General features: G+C 33.5%; 1 protein-coding gene across 1 annotated transcript in view; it reads right to left on the bottom strand.

Annotated features, from left to right (window-relative positions):
- Positions 1-268: 268 nt before the first annotated feature.
- The window catches only part of ITGB1 (integrin, beta 1 (fibronectin receptor, beta polypeptide, antigen CD29 includes MDF2, MSK12)), a 26390-nt gene continuing 1660 nt past the window's right edge, over positions 269-24998 (bottom strand). The window contains exons 2-15 of the mRNA XM_008586071.1: positions 23678-23763; positions 20826-21048; positions 19183-19353; positions 17665-17903; positions 15690-15845; positions 14777-14872; positions 14376-14465; positions 12811-12951; positions 12436-12635; positions 11082-11320; positions 10640-10862; positions 9765-9997; positions 7942-8108; positions 269-1507 (exon numbers count right to left, since the gene is read on the bottom strand). Of these exons, the coding sequence (XP_008584293.1) occupies positions 1442-1507; positions 7942-8108; positions 9765-9997; positions 10640-10862; positions 11082-11320; positions 12436-12635; positions 12811-12951; positions 14376-14465; positions 14777-14872; positions 15690-15845; positions 17665-17903; positions 19183-19353; positions 20826-21048; positions 23678-23763 (2330 nt within the window). The 3' untranslated portion in view covers positions 269-1441. The remainder of the gene's footprint in view (positions 1508-7941; positions 8109-9764; positions 9998-10639; positions 10863-11081; positions 11321-12435; positions 12636-12810; positions 12952-14375; positions 14466-14776; positions 14873-15689; positions 15846-17664; positions 17904-19182; positions 19354-20825; positions 21049-23677; positions 23764-24998) is intronic.

Here is a 24998-nt window from a genome sequence, read left to right as displayed (position 1 = left end):
TAGGGATGAAATCTATCTCCCAGGGAAAGGGGGATGAGGATCTATCCAATATTATTTAGAGATTCCATACATAGTCTTAAAGTGTATATTTTACCACATCACTCTCCTTATACCATACCACTCTCTCTAGCACAACTTATTTTAAAAAAAGAATTGTTTTAGCTTCTTCAATACCCACCAGAGATGTTTTTCCTCAATTTCTTTAGCCTATAAAAATTTCCTGCACACAAACTGATAAAATATATCAAAATAGAGCCAAAACATGTAATTTAAGTATTTTAGGCATTTTTATTTAATAAATAACTTCAGTAAATAGCATTGTAAAAAGTGAACTGTTAAAATTAAAAGGCACTTAAAACAAGAATGTGACTAGTATGAGACAAGATGGGCAACTCCAACAGTGAGGAGCACATATACAGTGGTCAGTAATGGCACTAAGAGAAAGTAAGACTTGTGTTAAGTGACAGCTGTTGTGTAAGCCACAGTACAACTCTACATGTTCATTAAAAGGCAAATTTACAGCTAAAACTTCAAAGGAAAAGTACTGACAAGAAAGTCTTACCCCAAATTGCAAACAAATATATTAAAAGATTAGAAGAGGTGATAAAAAGCACCAGGCATTTAACAAAATAAAAATAATAAAATAAATTCAACTCAAAAGGTCCCCATTCAGCAAAACTATGTAAATTATGGCCTTTATGTAAATAGTGCTAAATCAAGGACTTTTTAGCAGAAAATTTCCCAGACTTTTATCCAAGGCTTGAATTTATAAAGAGAAGGCATAAAAGTTACCAAGATTAAGTAACTCTTAAAATGGCACACAGGTTTTAAAGCTATTTGTTTTTCCTTCCTAACTCTCTGATTTTTCCCATGGCCTTTGTAGATCAACTATTTCAAAACTATTTTATACCAGTAACTCTCATCATACGCGTCTTTAGATAAGTCATAAGTCATGTCTAATAGGCAAATAGCAAAATAACACATTTAAAACAATCCTAAACTAGCTAGCAGGACATTTACTTTGGATTCTGTGTAACTGAAAACTGACATATATGTAAAGCTAAAAATCAGTTTTAATACATGATTAATAGACACTCTCATCATGCTCATTACTCCAACTACTGCCCTTTCAATCACTTCAGAAATATCACTTAATCCAATCAGAGCTTGATTTCAACAGTCCAGGAAGAAAAGGTCAAAAAGGCACAATGTGACCTTAGCTGACAAGGATAACCATCCTGTCTCAAGTCTTTTGTCAAGTCCCTGGCATGAATTATAACATTATTTTCAAAATAATAAAAATTTTTAAAAATTATACATATTGTACATTTTCAAGACTTGCGCATGACTGAATCCACGGCAATGCTGCCTGCAACCACCTCACTGTGACTATGAAACTGCTACTTTGCACTCAGTGCTGTGAAATCTCAGCAGGTAGTACTCATTTTCCCTCATACTTCGGATTGACCACAGTTGTCACTGCACTCTTATAAATAGGATTTTCACCCTAAAAAAAAAGTGGGGAAAATGATCAGTCACACCACTAAAATCATGTAGTAGTATTTTATAAATCAATCAATATTGGAAGTTACAGTCATTTTAAGAAGTCATTTCCATTTTATCTGTCCAGATATCACAATTTTTGAAAAGGCATTAATAATGGCTTATACAAAAACGAAAAATTAAAGCTTTGCTCTACAATTCTAATGATGTCTCCATTACCTGGTACTATTTCATTCTTGAGTCCTTCCTCCATTGGAGGGTTGATTCAAGAATGTTCTCCATAGCAAAAAAAATGTGCCGTTATCATGGGTTCTCTCCTTTGAACTAGTTTTTAATGCCTATCTTAAAAAACATTAACTCTGCTACCATCACCTGCCTGATTCTTATCACTTCACTGTGCACAGAAGGTTCATAGTAATCCAAACAGGAATTCTTGGCTTTCATCACTCTGAGGGTGTTGTGCTTCTGGGATTTTTCCATAAAAGTTACTGATTTAGAGGGGGTGGTAAGGCTGTTAAGAGTATCACTGAGGGCACTGCGCCTCCACCAAGTTACACTGCCAAACTTGCTCAGAATGTTGACTAAAATCATTACTATTCCTCATGAAATAATTGTTATTCTTCAATATCATATAGGTGAAATGTTTTATTGCAATACTGTACATTAGTAAAGAGAACTGAAACCAAGGCCAGCAAGTGACTCCAAGCCATAAAAACACAGGAGATCTTTCAAGATCCAAAATTATACTGACGGTGATGTTTTAAACAGAAAAATAACATACAACCCGCACCATCACTTTCTTTAAAAATTCTCTTATGCTAAGTGCAACATTTAAATATCTGCTGCAACATTCTTTTTTGTCCTTTTCTTATGAACTGAAAGTAGGCTTGAAAGCCTAGCAATAAATGTGTCCAAATAATTTTTTATCAGAGGAAATTATAGTGAGTACAAATCAAAATATTTGTTAACTATCAAGGCAATAATTTTTTACGCAAAACTTAAGATTTTAAAATGTTTAGTTTTATTTCTTAATATAAAACCACTTGCAGGTAATTTTAAAAAAATATGTGGAGAAAGAATGGAGAAATAATTTTTGTTTTTAAATTGTATTCACACTTCACTGCAGATTAAATTTGGATATGGCTTTTATTGTCACAATTTCTGCCCTCGAGGAGGTAAAGTTTGGTGGATGACAGACGTGAAAAATATGGTATTCTGTATAGTACAAAATAGAATTATGTACATAATGTGGGAATAGTACAAGAAAAAAATGATTAACTTTAAGAAGATCAGGGTAGGATATTTTCATAGTGAAACTGACTAGATAAATTATTGAAAGGTAAACAGAAATACAGGCAAAGTCAAGGTGTAGGGAAAAGAATGGTACATTTATGTAGAAATATATATAATTCAGAAATTTTTAAGTGTGCATGTGTCAGTGTATGTTTTGGTTGTGGGGAAAGGAAAGGACACAAGAAAGAAAGGCACTGCCAAACCATAAAAGGTCCTGTATGCCAACAAAAAATGTTTGAATTTTATCCTGTATAAGGGAAACCACTCAGGGAAACAAAGTATAGCATACAAAGAAATGCCAAGTAAACCCTGTGATTTTAGCTCAGCAGTTAGTCTGACAACCAGTCAGAACATGACAGGACTAAGCCCTCACTCACTCCTTACTCCTCAAAATGCAACTTGACTAGCTGTTTCAGAGACATGGAGGAACTCAGAGTCCCTCAGAGACAAACACCATACAATTTGGATGATAAAATCATATAGAATATCAAATTCTGAACTCTAATCCCAATTGCAGCTAATACATTATTATATAGACTTTGCAGTAGACATTTCAATATGGGAGTCAAGAAACTGGATCCTAGCAACTACCTTCTTAAAAAGTCACAGAGTGCAAATAAGTTAGACTCATTTCCATCCTGTGAGTATAGGAGGCTCATACTGCCCATTCCTTCAAATATTTTGGGTAAACAAATTACTATTTAATTAAGTTTCTTTAAAATAATGCATTAGGAGCTGAGCCCGTGGCACACTTGGGAGAGTGCAGCGCTGGGAGCGCAGCAGCGCTCCCGCTGCAGGTCCGGATCCTATATAGGGATGGCCGGTGTGCTCGCTGGCTGAGCATGGTGTGGCCGGTCTCAAAAAGGACAATAAATAAATAAATAAATAAAATAATGCATTAGCTAAATCTAATATTTGATACCAAAGAACAGTAAGGGAAGAACCAAAAATCAGAAAAAAAAAAAAGAAAAAAAAAAAAAAGCCCCATATTATTGATATGTCCAAAGTATAATTTATATGGAAGAACTTACCTTTGGAGAAAAGTGTGCTTTGTTACATACATAAACATTTATATTTATTATTTTAAAGTCCATCCAAACAAAAGTTTAACATGCAAGGTTAGAGGTAAAATTAAGCTATCTGCATTAGGCAGCATTTTAAATGGAGGTAAACTAAAATAATTCAGATTAGTTTCCATTGTTCAGAGTGCAACCCCACCCCACCCCAACAAAAACCAAAGCTTATTTAAATCAAGAGAACAGGGATGTGTTCTAAAATGAAGCCAGCCCTCTGTACTCAGTAAAATGTCATCCTTGTACTCACTCTGGAATGGCTGAAAGTGGCAGCTATAGAACCATTTCTATAATATATTAAATATACAATGTATAACTGTGGGAGATTTGCAATCCACTTTTAAATTTGCATAACCCCAGAGAAGGACAGACTGTTTTTTCAACTCACTTTAACAGCTGCAAGTTGGTAATCTGATATATTTTTTTAACGTGCCTACATGGTAGTCTTACGTGCCAAATAATTACAGTGCCTGCCAATTATCTCAAATATATTAAAGACATAATTGGTGGGCAAGTCCTGGTCCCATATTAGTAAAGTACTTTACAATCCATAATTTGTCTTAATTTCTTGATACTCATTCATACTTTCTACTTTACTTTTTCTCAGGAAAATATCTCGTAGACCAATCTGTAGCCATTAATTTGCCTGAACTTCACCCAATGCATAAAGAAATTTTTATCAAATTTTTGCTTCTTGAATTACTTAAAAAGCTTATTTTGGCTGAAGAAGTAACATTTTAGCCAAAAAATTAAGTTAACAATATAAACACTAAGTTTAAATAACATTTATTGATAATTTCCTTTAAAGTACTTGTACAATTAAACATCCAGCACAGATGATAACAAATAAAAATTTTTTCTCATGTGAGAAATAACCATGTTAAATTGTTAATATTTGACTGTTTTTGACCTACTAATACAAGAAGAAAAAAATCCCAGCAATTTCACTGGCTAACCAGTTTTCCTGCAAAAATGACTTTCTGATAAAGAATACAAGTCTCAGACTAATACAATAATGTACCAATCTGCCTATATATGAATTTGACTATAATTTTCTGCCATCAAACTTAACTTTAAAAAGTCTTAAACTCTGCTTAGAAATAAAAAAAAAACTGACAAGCTAATGATTTCTAAAATTATTGGTATTTCCTATGTCCCTTAAAAATATTAGACAGTCTTGTACTTTTGGCTCTTATTCATTATTGTTTTATAAGTACACTCCTAATGTTAGCAAATAAGCATAACTGCAAAGTCGAGTTATATGTAATAGAGATTCCCCAGTTATGTTTGCCCACAGCAGTGGTGTTACTCTGAGTCACAACAAATTGTCAAAAGGCTATAATTCTCTATAAAGAGGGATCTATCTCTTCCTAACCTGGTAACAGTCTCCTGAGGATACGTGATTGCCACCAGTACAATGCAGTGGATAAGAACATGGACCATGGAGCCCAACTGCCTGGGTTTGAATCACAGCTCTCCCACTAACTAGCTATGTGAACTTGTTCAAGTGACCTAACCTTTCTGTGCCTCAGTTTTCTCTTGTGTGAAATAGGAATAAAAATGATTCCTACTTTTTTCACTATGACTAAATAAATATAGATTATGTGTTTAGAACTGTGCCTGAGACACAAGTATCATGTAAGTGTTTGCTACTGTTATTGTAATAATTATTACCAACAACATCATTATCTGCACAATAAGGTAGGAAGTGAGAAAAGCTGAATCTTTCTGGGCTCTATTACATTCACCCAATTGGGAAAGAAAAGAAGAGTTCTGGGTCACCAGTCAAGAGAATTTGGTTCTAATCACAATTAACCTTTCTTTCAGAGTGTTTTAGGGGCTTACACAATTACATTAAAATACGCTGGAAGCATTTCGTGATAGAATTTAGTTCTAATCACAATTAATCTTTTTATCAGAGTTTTAGGGGCTCACATAATTATATTAAAATATGCTGGAAACATTTCATGAAAATTCAGATATAAACAGTTTGAAACTATTTAAGAAATAATTCTGTCCACTACTGATAAAAAAGAATATGATAAATTTGTCATTCAGGTAAAATATGCATCCACTGAAATAACTTACCCAAACTTAGAGAACAGAATAAGCAGCCTTACTATAATTATGAAATTTTTAATTGTTTTTATTTAAAACTATAATAAGACTTTTCTTTTTAAAGTCTTTGCTATATAAAAAAATTTCTATCCTAGATTTGAAAATTAGAATCATTCACACACACAAATATATGGTCTTCTGACTTTTAAGGAATTTCAATTTACAATCAAGAACTAAATCTCAAAATCTTTCTAGAACCAATAACAACATTTGAAAATTAGAATCATTCACACACACAAATATATGGTCTTCTGACTTTTAAGGAATTTCTATTTACAATCAAGAACTAAATCTCAAAATCTTTCTAGAACCAATAACAACGATATTGTAGTTGTATGCTATACAAACGTTAGACAAGGTTACATTCATTTTCCTATTTTGCAATTTAGATTTCATGTTCAATTTTTCACTACCCAACCCTAAAATTTACACACAGTAATCTGTTCTATAAGGATAACATGGGATTATGGCATAGGATTATCATGAGGATGACAGCTGACAGACTGACTTCATATATTCAAGTTCATTTGCTAGAAATAACCACCCCATATAATAGATATTACTGACTTGCTATTATAGATATGAAAAACTAAGTCTCTGGGATGTGAAGTGACTCAATGCTGTTCTACTTAGTTAGTGAAAGAGCTGGGATTCGCCCCTAGATGTGTCTGATTGCAAAGCACATTCTCTTCTTATTACAACACAGCTGCTGTTTCTATACCATACTTATCGTAGCGTCCTTTTAAACACTAAGTTAACACGCAAAAAGAAAAGCCACAATATAGCCATATAAATAAAGCCAGACTTTAAAAAAATAGCAAGTGATAAAGGACACACAGTGCAGTAAAAAAGGATAAAAGTTCACATGCAAAGACAGAAAGTGAAAGAAAATACGAACGGCAACTTAGAGACCAGCTTTACGTCCATAGTTTGGATTCTTGAAATTATTAATAGGACTCTTGTAAATCGGATTTTCTTGCTAAAGTAAAAGAAATAGTTTCTAATGATTTCATCAGAAAAAAATTAACATTTATAGTGCTTAAACACTATAAAAGAGAATTTTTTACTATTCCTACACTTGTGAAATTCACAATTGTTTTTTAAAACCCAAGCAAATTGTAGTAAAATGCAAATGACTAAAACTTATTTACAATTTTAAAATACCAAAGACTGGCATTGCCTTTTTGTATCAAAAAATGAATATACAAGGGCCAACATTTGGCCACCTGTCCCAGTGACCCCCTATTTCAAAGCACTAAATGCTAGCATAGACTTTTAGGCACAGCTTTTCAAATTTTTAAAAAGCAAGGTTTACTGGGATATAATTTGCTGAGAGTAAAATACATCTTTTTAAAATACAGAGGTCAATGAGTTTTCAGTGAATAAACACACCCACAATCAAGATTATCCCAAGAAGACCCCTTGTGCCCCTTTGTGGTCAAGCCTTCCGCTACCCCAGCCCCCTGGCAACCACTGATCTGACATATGCCCCAATAGTTTTGCCTTTTCCAGAATGTCACTTAAATGGAATCATATAGTATGTAGTCTTTTGAGTCTGGCTGCTTTCCACTTAAGGGTTTTTGTTTGAGAGAGAGAGAGAGAGAGAGAGAAGCTTCCCACTGAATAGCTTGCCACACAGATAGCATTATTTAGGATTCTATTTTACATTAGATAAAAAGGCAGAAGAGCAGATTAAAGATCAAAATTAATAAAGAAATAAAAATATTGGCCATAGTAACCAGAACATAAATTCTTATAATATTTTGTTTCAATGGGATATATTTAGGATGCTTTGTGTTTTTCACTAAATGCAGACTCTTTGAATAATGAACTTTTAGGGGAATAAAATATTTAAAGCGGACTTTAATAATCAGTCTTACAGTTAATAAACAAGTCTTAGAAACGTTACATTTACCTTATAAGCCACCTTAGTGTTATTAGTTTTGCAACTTACCGTGTCCCATTTGGCATTCATTTTCTCCTTTTCAAATTTAGCAAATTCCCTTCTGTCGTGAATTATCATTAAAAGCTTCCAAATCAGCAGTAATGCAAGGCCAATAAGAACAATTCCAGCTACCACACCAGCTACAATTGGAATAATGTCTGGACCAGTGGGACACTCTGGAAAATAAGAAGGTAATAATGAGTACACAAGGGACTAATATGTGCAGAGTCCAGCCATAACCACAAAGGGCTGTGCAGTACCTTATAAAAGACATATAGGAATAAAAACACAAGAAAGCTACTAGAACAAGTGAATTTATAAGGGTACAGGATATACGATCAATAATAATCATATATTTTTCTAAATGAATATATATAAATTTATATCTATGTATTGGAAATTGCAGTTTAATAAATGGTCTCATAATAGCATGAAAAACTCATGAAAAAGTTATGTATAAATCTAACAAACTATGTGCAACACTTGCATGTTAAAAATGACTAAATACTGATAAGTCAAAGATCTGTATAAATGGAAAGCTATTCCATGTTCATGAATTAGAACACTTAACACTGTTAAGATGTTAATTCTCGCCAATTTTATCTATAAACTCAGTGCAATCCCAATCAAAATCCTGGCAGAACTTTTGTTGAAATCAGTAAGCTAATTCTTAAATGTACATGGAAGGAAGAGAACTAGATAAATATTTCAAAATACTTTTGGAAAAGAACAAAATTGGAGGACTCACATTACCTCCTTTCAAGATTAGCTATAAAGCTAAGAGTCAGTATGATAAGGCTAAAGGACAGATAGGCAGATTAATGGAACAGAATATAGAGTCAGAAATAGGCCTGCACATATTAGGTCAGCTGATTTTCAACAAAGGTGGAGAAAGGACAGTCTTTTCAACAAATGGTGCTGGAACTATTGGACATTCATATGCAAAAAACCTGAACCTCAATCCATATACTGAGATTAACACAAAATGGGCTATAGACCTAAATGTAAAACCAGAAACTATAAAACTTCTAGACGAAAACACAGGAGAAAAATTCTTACAATCTTGGATTAGGCAAAGAGTTCTTAGATGCAAAAGTAAAAGCAAGATCCATAAAAGAAAAAAACTTGAAACCTCTGGAGTTCAAAAGACACTGTTAAAACAAAAAGAAAAGGAGGCACAGACTGCTGGACAATATTTGCAAAATACCTATCTGATAATGCAAAACAGTACAGAGACTTTTAAAAAGTTCAGCAGTTTCTTATAAAGTTAAATATATGCTTATATGCTTCAAAATTCCATTCTTAAGAATTTACCTAAGAGAAATGAAAACTTATGTTTACACAAAAACCTGTGTACTAATGTAGAAAATTCCAAAGAATCTACAAAAAAGCTACTAGAAAAACCAAGATAAAAAATGTTTTACCTTTTGAGAAGATGAACAAATTCAACACTTTGTAATATCTTTTAACAAATTATCTTCCCCAGTATCCAAGCCTAAATCAAGCTCAAATTTAAATACCATCAATGATAAAACTTTTACTGAGTACCTCGTAACTGACAGGTTTTATTCTAAAAGCCTTGTACAAATTATTGCATTTAATCTTCAAACTCTCCACTCAGAAACTTTAAACTTTATTTTCTTTTCCTTATTTCTTATATATTTAATTAAATACTATTTTAAGCTTTGAGAGATAAACAGTTTCTGAACTTGAACCTAAAATAATTCAGCTGGAGGCTGTTTCTGAATAGTAGGGAAAATGACAATAGGCCTAAACCGTAGAAACAAGACAAAAAAAAAAAAAAAGAATTTTTGAAATTATTAGATTTTTACCTGGAGTCTCCACAACATGAACAATGACCTCATTGTTCCCGTTCACTGAGTATGTGTAATAGAACCAGCAGTCGTCAACATCCTTCTCCTTACAATGCGACAGGGGATCTACTTGGCCTGGCTGGGGTAATTTGTCCCGATTTTCTACCTTGGTAATGTTGAAATATGAACATTCCTGTGCACATTTGTTTTTCTTTTCTCCTTTATTGAAGGCTCTGCACTGAACACATTCCCTGTTAAAACACAAATTATTACCTTTAAAATTTATTATTTACGATAAATGTCTGCTTAAAGATTATTTTGTATGCTAAGCTCACATGACAAGAGCTATAAAAGAGGATTTGAATAAATGAAGAGGTATACCACATTTCTGAATGGGAAAAGAATGTAAAAAGATGCTTGTTTCCCAAATGAAATTACAGATTTATTACAGTTTAAATTAAAATCCCAATAAAGAAATAAAAGGTAGTAAAATAAAACTAGCACTTTCACATATTAAATACATAATAAAACCACAAAAATTTAACAGTGTGTTACTGGCACGATAATTCTTCAATGGGAAAAATCTACAATTTTGCTTAATTTAGTCAAAAGATAGTAATTAAGCAATTAGTAATGCTAATTTAACAAAAGTTACTACACAGATTCATTATATAGAAAATTCAGATCAAAAGAGCAACTTTCTTATGACACACTTCAATATCATGTAATACACCTAGTGAATGAGAAAGAATTTTTAAGAATTAAAAGGTGGGCTTCCATGGGGCAGATATTTATAGTGCAACCTAACAGTGGCACTGTTCTGGTTCTAGTGATAATATTCAGGTGAGCAGAGAGTACATATCAACTACTTCAAGCAATTAGGAAATACTCACTTATGCTCTGCACAGACGCCAAGGCAGGTCTGACACATCTCACAAGTCTGCCCTTGGAACTTGGGATCTGTACATTTACAGACTCCACACTCACAGATGCCCCGGCCATTGCAGATCTGTCCATTTGAGGCCTCGCATGTAGAAGTATCCAAAGAACAGTCGCACGCACTGCCAGTGTAGTTGGGGTTGCATTCACACACACGACACTTGCAAACACCATTTCCTGAGATTAAAAGTATCATTTCTCAAAATAATGGTAAAAATAGAAAGAGCATCGATTTAAAAGTAAAAATAAGCAACAACATGGAAGAAAGTGTATCTAACGAATGGACCGACCCCTCCAGGCTGCCCCTTTCCTACTTCTTCACCGAGTAAGCTCTTAACATTTTTTATTGTATTAGATGGGATCACATCTTAGAACTATTTCAGGTCCTTTTCTCACCTCCACAAATCAAGCCATTGGATCTATCACAGTTGAAATTATCACACTCGCAGAATTTTCCAGAGTAAATTTCATTTGTATTATCCCTCTTCCTACAAACGCATTGTCCACAGACACACTCTCCATTGTTACTGCAGATTTCTGAACTGTTCTCTTTCCTGCAGTAAGCGTCCATGTCTTCACTGTTCACTTCATCTGTGCTACATTCACAGTGTCTACCAACACGTCCCTCATTGCACCTAAAGAAAGATTCCAAAATTGCAATCACATAAAATAAAAATGATTTAAAATAACAAGTCTTTCTGTCAGAAAGACTGGGAGAACACAGAACAATGTCTTCAAACTAGATGGTAGTGTTCATGTCACACGTCACAGACATGTATGAAAATGTACATGTGCACGTGCTCACACATACACATTAGCCATTCACGTTCACATATGCAAGGGCCTAGAAATAAACTTTCTTCAGTAAGTAGCAATTTAGATCAAGATGAAAACATAATAAAAATGGATCTGCATGACCCAAACACGATATGTACAATGTGGAAATTAAAAATTATGTTTAGAACAGACAGTTAATAACTGACGGTGATACTATATATGGATATTATCCACATATTTTTCTCATTTTAATAACCCTTCGAACCCTAGTTATTTGGGCTGACATTTAGGTCAAAATACTTTCTCCTCTCCTTACTATTTTAAGGAGAAAGCTGTATTCAGAGTATATTCACAGTTTTAGTTTTTAATTTAAAAAGTAGCCACAGTGTGAAAATAAAATTTTAAATAATTTGATTAAAGTTTTGTTAGTAGTAGATTCTATGTTCTGGAAATACCATTTTCTCTTTTAATTTTACAACACATATTTATTTTTGGAAAATTATTCCAATAATGCAGAAGTACACGTAGTATAAGGTAAGCATCCTTTATTGCTTCCTAATTCCATTTCCCAGGTAAAAATCACCATTATCAGTTTGACACATTTTTCCAAAACCTTTTCCTATAAACATATTTTACATAAGCCTATTTTGTTCTACAAAATTCAGATTGCTATCATATGGCAGAAAAACCCAAATCTTAACAGTTTGTTGAATATACTTCTTGTATGGCTATAAAAGCTTTCACTTTAGAGTAAAGAATAGCCTTCTCAAGAAAAAAAGGCAGGAAAGAACTTTCTATAAATATCACACATAAAATCATCAAATTGATCTTGTGGTGAGTGACAGTGGTTGGAATCAGTATTTTATTTGCTCCAAATAGAGGGATTTTTCTCTGGATGTCCCAAAACATAGCCTGCCTATAACCCTCTAAACCAACACACCTCTCTGTCATTCTGCAATGACTCCCAGCTTACCTGCAAGCTCCACACTCAAACGTTCCATTTCCTTCGTGACACTTTGGACTTTCGGGGATGCCTTCACTCTGGCATTCACATTCACAGATGAATTGAAGAATAATTTCTACTTCTTCAGTGAAGCCCAGAGGCTTAATTTTAATGGTTTCAGAATTTTTATTTGGACATTTATTTGAAGTTATGCTAATTTCAAATTGAACCTTGAAGGAAAAAAGGAAGTTTAAGTTAACAACTAACTAAGCAATTTAAATCTACTAAAAAATATTTCGAAAAGCTACTCATTTCTTTTAATATTTCTCAAATTATAAACTAAATTTGCTTATAAATAAGTAATTTTTTCTTTTCTACAGAAAATGTTTATACTGTACAACATACCTCATCTCCAATGGAAATATTGGAACATTTTCTTCCATTTTCTCCAGTCCCATTCACTCCATTCTTGCAGTAGGATTTGTAATTTATTGTTACACCTTCTGGCAATTTGCTGTTTTCCAAAATGACTTCTGAGGAAAGGGACTAAAGTAAAGACTAATTATACATAGGAAAGTTAAACAAAATGCTACCTGAATGCATAAAACCAATGAGTAAAATGAACTGTTCAGAAAAAAATATCATTTCAATAAAATATTTTGACGCCAAATGCAACTGAGTGACTAGAAAACAGAACCCAAACAGGCTCTACTTATTAAGGATCCAATCTGTAAAATAATGCACACAATTGAAAAGAGTATTTCTATGTTAATTATTCAATTAAAATATTAATGATCACACAAGGCAGAGGCCTAATATTAATTAAGAGGAGTCCTAACATTTTCTTTCTCCATTGGCAAAATGGCTCTCCTCTGCTTCTACCCCTTTCAGCTAACTAGGGACTACAGTAAACATCTACTGTGCAGTCTAGGAACAAATCTGCTTAGGAGCCATTATTGTCCTGGCCAAAAACCAAAACCAAAAACCCCCAAGGAGGAAGGATTCAAGCCAGCGCTTACTTGAAATATTAATTAGCATCTATTGAGCAACTAATATTTATTTCTCAGGACAAATGGAGAAGGCTGCAGTGCCAAGCTATCTCTTGTTCACACCCCTCCAAGTATAGGTGTTAGGAAAATACCCCGTTAAGAATGGAGAACTACTACTGGGGGAAGACACAGAACAACTGGAATCTTGAAAACCTTCATAAAAATTTTTCTCTGAGTCAGGTCTCTCCAAAACATTTTGGGACCACCATGGCATGAGGTAAAAATATCTAAAATTCTAACCTGCTGAAAGGTTGGGGAGTAAAGGTGGTGTATGCAGTACATGATTGTTACCACAGTATTACAAATGCCTTCAGATTATTTAAAATGATTATGAACCAGTGCTTTTCAACTCAACAACTTCCTTCTGTACGTGGGGGGAAAAAAACAATTCTATAAATCTTCTCCAAATAGGCAAGTCGTATATATTTACATTTTTACATATGTTACAGTATATGTATATATGAGTGTGTATGTACCTCTTGAAAATAGAAAACTGTATCCTCTGAATACATGGCAAGAGAAGAACTGGCCAAAAAAGGTTTTCCAGCACAATTCAACAAAACAGACGAATCTATAAAGGATACTTCGGGGAGGAAAAGGAAGATTGAGGGAATCCTATAAATCTAAATGCAAGTTATGTTTTACACTTACTTTCCAACAAGGAGATCTATCACTTAATGATATACAAACAGATATTTAGAAATTTTCCCCACATGCCCTTATATTTTGGCTTTGTTGAGGCTATGCAAATAATTATGCTTTTGTAAGACATTATAAAGTTTTTCCACCAGAACTAGAATCGAAGTTTTTCTGTTGTCCTCTGGGCTTGCTAACTTGTGCATAAAGGAAGTTTTACTTTCTTTGAGCAAAGTATTCTCAACAGGGTATTGTCCACAACTGATTTATTTAAAATGTACTCACATTGTATGCATCAATGATCAACTGAATTACATTGCTAGAATTTGCAGATAATGTTCCTACTGCTGACTTAGGGATCAAATTTTTCAGTTCCTGCAATTAAAAGACAAAACATGTAAAATACAAATACTGTTCATTCAACCAATTAGCATCTACTGAACAACTAACATTTATTTTTAAATACCAGTTCCCAATATATTTCTTAAGTAACTTTAGGAGTCAAACTGGAAAAAAACAACTAGCTATATAATATGTGGTTAAAAATTAATGTGAACCACTTTTGTAAAATTCAGTCTGCCTATCTGGTGACATTTCCTACATTTCAATTTAGACATATAATTTTGCCTCTAATGACTAAGAAAAAAGGTCTAGGCCTTTGTTCTTTTTATGCCACACATATTTACCTTGTAAACAGGCTGAAATTCTTCAGTAACTGCAAAAATTGTCTGAATGTTATTTTCACTGAGTTTCTGGACAAGGTGAGCAATAGAGGGATAGTCCTAAGAAATTAAGTAATATGATTTAGTATGTAAATACATCCTTCATATCTATTTCAGTTCTTCAATACTTTTTGAAAATAATAACAACTTGCATATATAACTGAATTACTTACACAAGACTGCTTACAAATAAGAGAATCAAATGCAAACAATTGCTGAAGTGGGCGGTATATACATGTGGGTTTCTTCTAATATTCTTCTCTCCACTTTTATGTATGTATAAAAATTTCTCTACTCTTATGTATGTATAAAAAGGTTTTAAATAAGATTATCTATGTATATTAAATGATTAAATGTAAGGACAACAAAATTAAAGAATTGTCAGTAATTAAAAGTTCTATTATATGTCACTTAAGAAAAAGACCAAGATTTACCAATGTTTGGATTTCTTCTAGAATTTGAATAACGTTTATTTTCAATAAAGGCAGGGTGCCTATTTTTAAAAATCATGTCAAAGATAAAGAGTATAAGACTAGATAAATTATTTGTTTAGCAATAATATCAACTTTGCTACCAAATGCTATGTGTAAGTGAGAGGAGACACAGCTACGGGTTGAGGCAAGAAGTAGAAGTGGTGCCTAGGCATTCCTTTTCTACCCCAGTGACGCCTTGTCTACGTGGAAGGAAGCAGACACAAAGCCACATCTTCACAAACAGCAATACTAGCTTTCCTGCACATTAGATTAGTGTCCATACTTACCATAATACCAAAACCTCAAACCCTGAAAAGCCCACAAGCCAGTCACCCGCAATATTTTAGTATTAAACACAAAAATTCAACATGAACCATTCACTATGGAAGGGATTAAGCACTTACATAATAATGGCTCATTGTGTATACATCATTTTCCAGGTGACACTGCCCATCATTTGGTAAAACAATGCCACCAAGTTTCCCATCTCCAGCAAAATGAAACCCAGCATCCGTGGAAAACACTAGCAGCCGTGTAACGTTTCTCCAGCCAATCAATGACTTGAAAAGAAAAGGATTTCAATTTTAAAACACTATTTACTATAATTCAGCATAAGTCTTTCAGTTCTCATAGGGCTACCGTTGTACTTTTAACCTAATTCTGTATCTTCTCTTTGTCTTCCTTTTTCACAGTGCTGATAATCACGCTGATAAACAGAGAGCCAACTGAAGGAAGCTCTTCCACCAGCTCCTTTTAAAAACTGTCTTTTGGTTTTGCTCACCTTCATATCTACAGCAGCGACCACAGTGCCTGGCACATACTAGGTGTTCAATGAGTATCTGCTGATAAATAAGTCTCCCTGCCTATAACTAACTTTACCCTACAGCTGCTATCTCGTTCCCATCCATCCTTCCATCCATTCTTGCTCTATCATCTATATAATATACCTCCTCTACTGGCCCTCCATATTAGGCCTTCTATTAATTACAGAAAAAACTAAATCACTCATCCAAGGACTTGCCCTGCTTAATTTCACCTGTTTTAACTCATCAATCAGTACTGTTTATTTGTTCATTTATTTATTTTATTCTCCACCTTATTCAATACAGAATTTAAAGCAGCAGTAAAATCTTCTCTCTATGGTAATGTTGTAATTATATTTGGCTAAATTTACTCAATACAACTGTTTAAATAATAACTTCCTAAAACTAAATTCCCTGAAGGCAGGAACTAAGTTATTAACGCTGGCAATCTTTCAAAAGTGTAATGTCTGTCTCTTTTGCATCTAGAAAAGTAGAACAGCATGACAAGCATAGAAAGACAGCTAGGACCATGGGTGCCAGGGCTTGCGTGATCCCACCGGTTAAGGCAGGTTAGAGGCAACCCAGAGAATGCTCTCTACAACAAGCTGCTAACAGGATCACAAATAAATGGCTAGAAAAAAAGGGGTGTCAGGCTAGGCACTACTACCCAAATCACCACTCTTGCTTCAGCCTTAAAAGCAGAGATTAACCTTAAATTGCAACCATCCTAGTGAGAAGTCAAAAGTAACAACAATATCCGCATATCAGTTAGCACCTTAGCAAAAATTGGTTAAAAAATAACTACTAAAAGGCATGTGGAATCGAGGAAGTTCTTCTAGGGAAAAGGGATCTTATGAGGGGAAAAAAATGAGATGTACTAGATACTTAAGACAAACTTTATCTACCTCACAATGTTTTCTAGTTTTAGCCTCAGCTATATCATTAAGAGGACATCTCAAAATACTCAGCTGGTACATGGGTCATAAAATGCTAATCACTGGTCCAATAGAGACGAGCTTGCTGCTACTGAAAATCTTGCAATTAAAATTACAAATATTATATTACTTCTCAAAATACATGTTCTCATAAAGCTTACAAACTAGAGCTTAACAAGTTCTTTTGAAGACAATGAACAGAAGAAAACTGACCAAAAGAAGATGATATATTACTCCATTTCTGTACTTTCAAGGTTCCTGGTGATGCCTTGGATAACATCAATTCCATCTCTAATTACAAAGCCAGAAAGTTAGGACACTTGGGCCTCTACTAAAAACTCAGAACACTAGCTAAAATACAGCTAAGTTGCCCCACTATTTCAAATGGTTAGCATTCTGGCTTTCAAAACCCTGTATGAATGACCTAACCACCTGGCTGAAAATAGGAACATAATGATTAAATATGATTTTATAATATACTTATGGTTACAGGGAATTTAAGGGATTATTATCTGTAGTTCTCTGGGATAATCAAATGATATGGTAGTGAAGGTCTTTCTACTAACTGATAGTAAAATTACACTTAAAATTCACATAAATAGTACAAATAATATCCCCTTGTAGGAAATAAATACACTTACTCCACAAACTGCAACTTGCATGATTGCATCAAAACCACCTTCTGGAGAATCCAAATTTCCAGATATGCGCTGTTTACCAACAAGTTCATTAAATACTTCTCCTTTATCAGTAAGACTGAGCACATTTTTGTAGCTAAATGGACTGGTACAGTTCTGCTCACTTGTGCAAGGGTTCCTGAGTTTAGCTGGTGTTGTACTAATGTATGGCATAACGGTTTTCTCTACAAACGAGCCAAATCCTATGAAGAAAAAATGCATATGGATACATGAATGAATAGAGATAGACAGATAGTTAGCTACCTAGCTAGCTAAACTTGCACTAAAAAAGTCAAGTATGTCATCACATGTAAATTGCTGTGGACTGAATGTGTATTGCCCCCAAAATTCATATATTGAAAACCTAATCCCCAATGTGATGGTATTAGGAAGCAGAGTCTTTGGGAGGTGATTAGATCATGAGGGTGGAGCTCTCATGAATGGGATTAGCATCCTTATAAAAGAGGCCCCAGAGAACTGCTTTCTCCCTTCCACCATGAGAGGATACAGCCAGAAGGCAACATCTATGAACCAGAAAGTGGACCCTCACCCGACACTGAATCTGCCCGGATCTTGGATTTCTTGTCCTCCAGAACTGTGAGGAATCAATTTCTGTTGTTTATAAACTACCGAGTTTATGGCATTTTGTTATAGCAGCCCAAATGGACTAAGACATAAATCAATCTCTTTCTTTTGCCTACCCACTTTAACAATAACTCATATTCATTTTCTTAGCATACCAACCCTCAATAATAACAAGTTAAATGAATGAATGAATACATGCATGCATGAATGAATGAATATTCTGGAATTCTGAACACTTCAAAAAACTAACTTGGTAAGAGCTTCCTACCTCAAGGTTCTTGAATTATGCTTACTGAATGAAAGAACATTTTAAGCAAGTGCTATCATTTAATGATTACAATAATGTAGAGTTAATATTTGAAAGGCAGCTTTTAGGTCTCAAGAAGACTATCAAGTTTTCCAATACTCTGTTGTTAAATCTCTTATATACCAGTAGTAAAAAGGAGCAGGTAAAAAGTTGGAGATACACGAAATAGGGAAAATGAAGTTGGGAAAGGAGATCATTATAACACGAAAAATCTAGGTCTGAAGTGACATTAGGCTGTACAGGTAGTTGCAGTCATACTAATCAGTAATGAAAGAGAATCTGGGTACTCACTACTTGTTTATAAAATATATCAATAGATGAATGGATAAACTGCTATGAAAACAAGCATGCATTACAATATCTGAGGTATAATCTGTGTCAAGTAATATAGTAGCACACAGTGACAGAGGAACGATGAGGCAGCAAGATTATTAAATGTGATAGGAATATCAGTTTCCTCTCAGAAAGAAAAGCCTAAAAACTGGTCTATTTATGTCCCAGATATGTTGTGAAGAACAAAGGAAAAAAACATAAAAGAGTTTTGAGAACTGCCAAGACTTACACAAATGAAAATTATTAATTTTTCCTACCAATTCGGAAGTCTGAAGTAATCCTCCTCATTTCATTCATCAGATCTGTTCCAAGACTTTTTACATTCTCCAAATCATCTTTCATTGAGTAAGAGAGGTCCATAAGGTAGTAGAGATCAATGGGATAATCTTCAGCTCTCTTGAATTTTAATGTAAACATCTGTGGCTCCCCTAATTAAACAGAGATTAGAGAATGAAATTAGCTTTCCAGAAATCAAAAGCAAATGAGAAAAGCCAAATAAATCTGATTTACATGATAAACACTACAAAATGAAATGTATTAAGTGTCATAATTTTTACAAAAACCTGGGAGTTCCATAAGTAACTCATAGGTGCACTCAATTTATTCAACAAATACTTAAAATGCCAGGCCTTGAGGATCCAGAGACAAGAAAGATAACATCCCTGATACACTGTGGGCAAGACAGACAAGTACACAGCCAATTTATCAGTATGAGAGGAAAACAAACAACTGCAAAAGTTAGAATGAAGTGGCAACTTTTTAGAGACAACTGATTTTTTAGAGGCTGAAGTTTAAATGAGAACTTTGTTCTCTGTGTAATGAGATGCTGGTATATGAAAGTGAATAACATGATCTGATTTTTACTTAAGAAAACCCAGCAAAAAGTTTTAAAAATGAATTACAGGGACAAACAATCTAGTTAAGAAACTACAGAAAAAAATCCAAGAGGAATATGACAAAGATCTAAACTGAAGCAATGAGGAAGAAGAAAGAGATACAAGAGATGTTAGGTATAATTCATGTAAGAAATACAGGAGAAAGAGAAGGTTTGGATGAAAAATTATTAAATTTTTAATCTGCAGACTTTCTCTACATAGGTTTCTAGTACACAGTTGGAGAAATGAGTACGGAGCTCAAAAGAAAACTCCTCTGTGTTGTTGCAGGATACAAATAGTTTTTAAAGCCATGAGAGGAAAACTGAATGGCAGAGTGGGAGGAAGAAAAAGACACAAAAGGGTGACTGGAAAGCAATGGTAAAGAGATAAGGAGTGATCAAGGAAGCCAAGAGGAAAGCACTTCCAGAAGTTCAAAGTGGCACTTAGGCCATCACCTTGAACCACTAGGTCTGGTGGCTCAAGGTGATGGTGTAGCTTTGCTAGCATGAGATTTAGAAGTGGAGGCCTGACTGCACCAGGCTGAGGAGTGGGTGGGAGGGAAGCCACAGGGACAAGGAGTACATGTTCTTCTGAGAGAAAGGGGACAACCGGAAGGAGAAAGGAGAGGTGGCTCTGTCACAGATACTTATAAAAACCTTAATATTTTCACAGTACTAAACAAATACAAAGGAGAAGAACAGGTAAAAATATTTCCTTTATAACATGCAATCACACCAGAGGATGGACACTTTTATTTTTAAAACCCGTTAAACCTAATTAATACTTTCTGAATCTTTAACAGAATTTACTTGGGACATTAGGCAACCTTTAATATTATTCCAAGTATACGCATCTTACAAATTGTTATGTCTGCAAAAAAATTAACTTATTCCGCATTTTTGTTTGAGTGCCAGTCAATATGTGAAAATCAGCCCTCAACAGAAATCAGTAAAAGGCTTGCATAAAGCTGGTGTCAAAAACTTCAAGCAGAAATGAACATATTCACAGAGTTAAGACTTCTGTACCTGATCTTAATTGCAAAACCAACTGCTGTGGTTGGATTTGAGTAATATCTTCTGGCTGGAGCTTTTCTGCTGTTCCTTTGCTACGGTTGGTTACATTTTTATTTTTCTTTATAACTTTGGAGCCTCTGGGATTTTCTATGTCATCGGAATGGCAACCCTTCTTTTTTAAGGCTTCTAAATCATCACATCGTGCAGAAGTAGGCATTCCTTCCTGTAAAAATGTCTAAATGACACATAAAATACACACATAAATAAAAAGTGTAAACAAACCTTTTTATATAATCTTAATTGCAAATATGCTATTATTAAATTACAAAAATCAAATGACATCTAATGTACCTCATTTCTAGCTTTTAAACAAAACCATGATAATTGCTCATGTTTAAAAACAAAACAAATCATTTCCTAGAAAGTAATACTTTTCTCAGGCCTGGCCTAAGTGTATATTTTAAATGTCCCATCTTCTAATTCAGAGAATCCAATCATAATGTACCTCATTTCTAGCTTTTAAACAAAACCATGATAATTGCTCATGTTTAAAAACAAACCAAATCATTTCCTAGAAAGTAATACTTTACTCAGGCCTGGCCTAAGTGTATATTTTAAATGTCCCATCTTCTAATTCAGAGAATCCAATCAAAAATTTCTTCACTAAAATCATTTATTCAACATAGTTAACAGATACTAGTAGTGTATATACTCAAATATCAGACAATATTTTTTCCCAAAATTTCCTTTAGAAAATTCCTTACGAAGTCCCTTATATTATGTAGCACTTTCCCACATCTTGAACAACCCAATGTTTAGAGAAAACACATCAGCCTAAAAACATCTCAGTGAATAACAGTATTTTTAAAAAGGAGACCAAGAAATGTAGCACAGATTTAATAAGTATATTCCTGAAGATTTGAAAAAAAATTCAAGTATTGGCTATTACTGTAAACAAGCTTTTAAAAATTTATTTTCAAAAACAATACAGAAGTGATCACATGACAAAAGTCATGAACATATTTTCATAGGGTAAATTAAAAAAGAGAAAAAAAGATACTAATAGTATGTGAATGGATACTTGTGGCTTGGAGTAAAATTCCAGTAATAACATAAATTCAAAATGTGCTATTCTTCAAACAACTTAGACGGAAGTAAAAATTTTATCAGATGACTGAAAAGTACCTTAGTAAAAACAAAAACACTGCTGTTAAATATATATGTAAAAATTTTAAATATAAGTATTTCATGAAATGCTAGAGTAGGGGGGGAAATCAATGACATTATGTATGGTATTTGTTCATTGTCTATCAATTTCATGTTACTATATAAAGTAATAGTAAATGAAGATATTTCAAGAATATATAATAGTTTTTCATAAGTTTTTTTTTTAAGGAAACATAACACTAACGAGAGCTTTATGTAGTTAGAGAAACAACTGGAAGGAAATATCAAGGGTCAGATGATTTAAAGCTGCACTATTTTCATGTTATCAAATCTAAAATACTACCAAAGCACAAGATCCTAGTGAATTATACATTTCCACATATTAGCCAATCCAGCAACTTCAAGATCATAACATCCAAATAAAATTTCACTAAACATATTCCAAAAGAACCTTTAATAATTTAAGAACAATGTCCCAAAGCTAAAAGGCTAAAGTAAAGAACACTTTGTCTAGGACAACCCTTAATTACAGACAAAACTATAGCCCCATAATATAGATGCTGTTGATGGTAATAGCCACAACTACTTATTTAGAACCTTAAACAACAGATAAAATAGGCATTATCATCTTCATTTTCCAGATAAGAAAACCAACAGCTTTAGTCAAGACTAGCCCAAGACAAACTCACTACACTACTTATTTTCTCCACTGTTTCCAATTTAAACCCAGTGTACCGTTTTTAGAACAGAAAGTGCCATTAGAAAAATTTTGAAATAAGAAAACAAAAACCTCTCATTTTGTCTTTCATATGGTCAAACTAAATGACATATCCAATATTTGACCAGTTAAACCTACAGAAACAGTTAGGCACTTGAAATTTGGGTCCAAAAACCTGGGTAAAAACATGATCAACAAACCTCTGACCTTCTGATAAAAGTTACCCGTTAAAAAAATTACATAATCTCAAAATGACTTTTTACCTCCTGTTCTGACTTACTCATTCATTCATTCACTCATTCACTCATTGAACATTTAGTAAGCATTATGGAAGGCACCATGTTAAGCAATGTAAGGAGAGGAGAAAAGTGAATAAAATTCAAACACTAATCTCAATGGGCTCATATCAGAATGCAAACAATTCTATATAAGTTTAATTCAAATATAATTAGGAAGGTTAATTTACACCTTCCCCATCAGAAAAAGGGAAAAAGTCTAAAACAGTCAAACTAAATGGCTAGGTTTTTCAGAGAAAGTTATCCAATAAAAATATAACATGTCACAAAGATGAGCTACATATATATGTATTTTAAAATTGTCTAATAGCCACATTAAAAAAAAAAACAGTGGAAATTAACTGTAGCACTTATGTTATACATTATATAGATTTTTTTATATATATGTTTATATATACAAAATTTCATTTCAACATTATTAATAATTTTTTTATACTAAGTCTTCAAAATCTGATATGTATCTGAGACTTAGCAGTTCTCAAATTGTATTGTCCATGTTTCAAGTGCTCAATCGACTTATGTGCCTATTGGCTACCATGTTGAATGGTGCAGTTATAGATCATCACACACTATTCAATAATCATTGATTTATATGAAATATCCAGTACTTCCCAAGGATACAGCATTGGGCAACACTAAATAACCAGAGAATAAACGGAAAGGACTTGAGCAATCTTACTTACTGAATTTGTGCACCACCCACAATTTGGCCCTGCTTGTATACATTCTCCACACGACTTGGCATTTGCTTTTAAACATCTATTTTCATCTGTCAGGAAAAAGAACAGACTACTTTACCTGAAGCTTCAGAAAGAAAATAATGAAAAATCAGGATCACAATGACAAATAATGTAATACATAAAAATGTTAAATATGAATACTATGACCTACTTACCAACTGAACTAGACCTATTCCAAAGAGGTCATAATTTTTGTATCACCTTGGCACTGAAAGCCATAAAAGAGTTTTCTTTTTGGTTTTTGGTCTTCTATATCAAAGACTAGATTCTTTTTTCCAAAGGTATAATTTCAGAATCTACCGTTTTGGACGGTCATAAATGTCACGAATTTTCTTACAATGGGGTAAAGTAGTATTTCTTTTCATTTGACTCATACTACCACACCCACACCCCCACAGGCATCTTCAGGACTTTCCCTTCATTTTTAGTACACTAAGTAATTGAAAAGTTCATATTTATCCAACACATAATGATTTTTCAGGCTCTGAGTTCAAAGTACGTCTTCCATTTCTTTGAATACACCTAAGGACTAGCATGCTTTTCATGTGGTACACACTAATAAGCACTGTCTCCAACTGAATATTTTTTGATTATAAACATAATATATACTCATTATAAAAAATTTGGAAAACACATAAAAGCATAAAAAGCAAACTAAAAACCACCCATAATCTGCTCACTAAGAGAGAACCAGTATTAACGTTTTTGTATATTTATTTCCAGTCTTTTTTCTATGCAGCTAGGTCAAGAAATAGTAAGAGGGGCCGGCCGGTTAGTTCACTTGTTTAGAATGTGGTGCTGATAAGACCAAGGTCACAGGTTCTGATCCCCATACTGGCCAGCTACCCCCCCCCCCCCCCAAAAAAAGAAATAGCAAGGAAGCAAGCAATATAGACATATTATTTGAATAACAATCAGGATATGCTTTATACATAGTTTATATACAGCTTTTTATAACCTATCCTAAGTGTTTCATTCATGTCATTACAAATTCTTCAGAAATGTGGCTTTTAATGATTATATAATATTTCATTATATGAATATACCCTATTTAATGTTAGACAAATTTAGATTGTTTCCAACTGTGTGTGTACACAGTTCATACATGCTTGTTCACATGCATACACAAACGCACATACACATACTATACATACACATATACACATGCACTGTGATAACCACTCTTACATATACACCTTGGTACACATCTGATTATTTCCTTATAACAAATTCAAAAAAAAAAAAAAAAAAGAACTACTGAGTT

The sequence above is a fragment of the Galeopterus variegatus genome, unplaced genomic scaffold, assembly GCF_000696425.1.
Source record: "Galeopterus variegatus unplaced genomic scaffold, G_variegatus-3.0.2 Scaffold3818, whole genome shotgun sequence".
NCBI lineage: Eukaryota > Metazoa > Chordata > Mammalia > Dermoptera > Cynocephalidae > Galeopterus > Galeopterus variegatus.
This window is presented reverse-complemented; position numbering and strand designations above follow the sequence as displayed.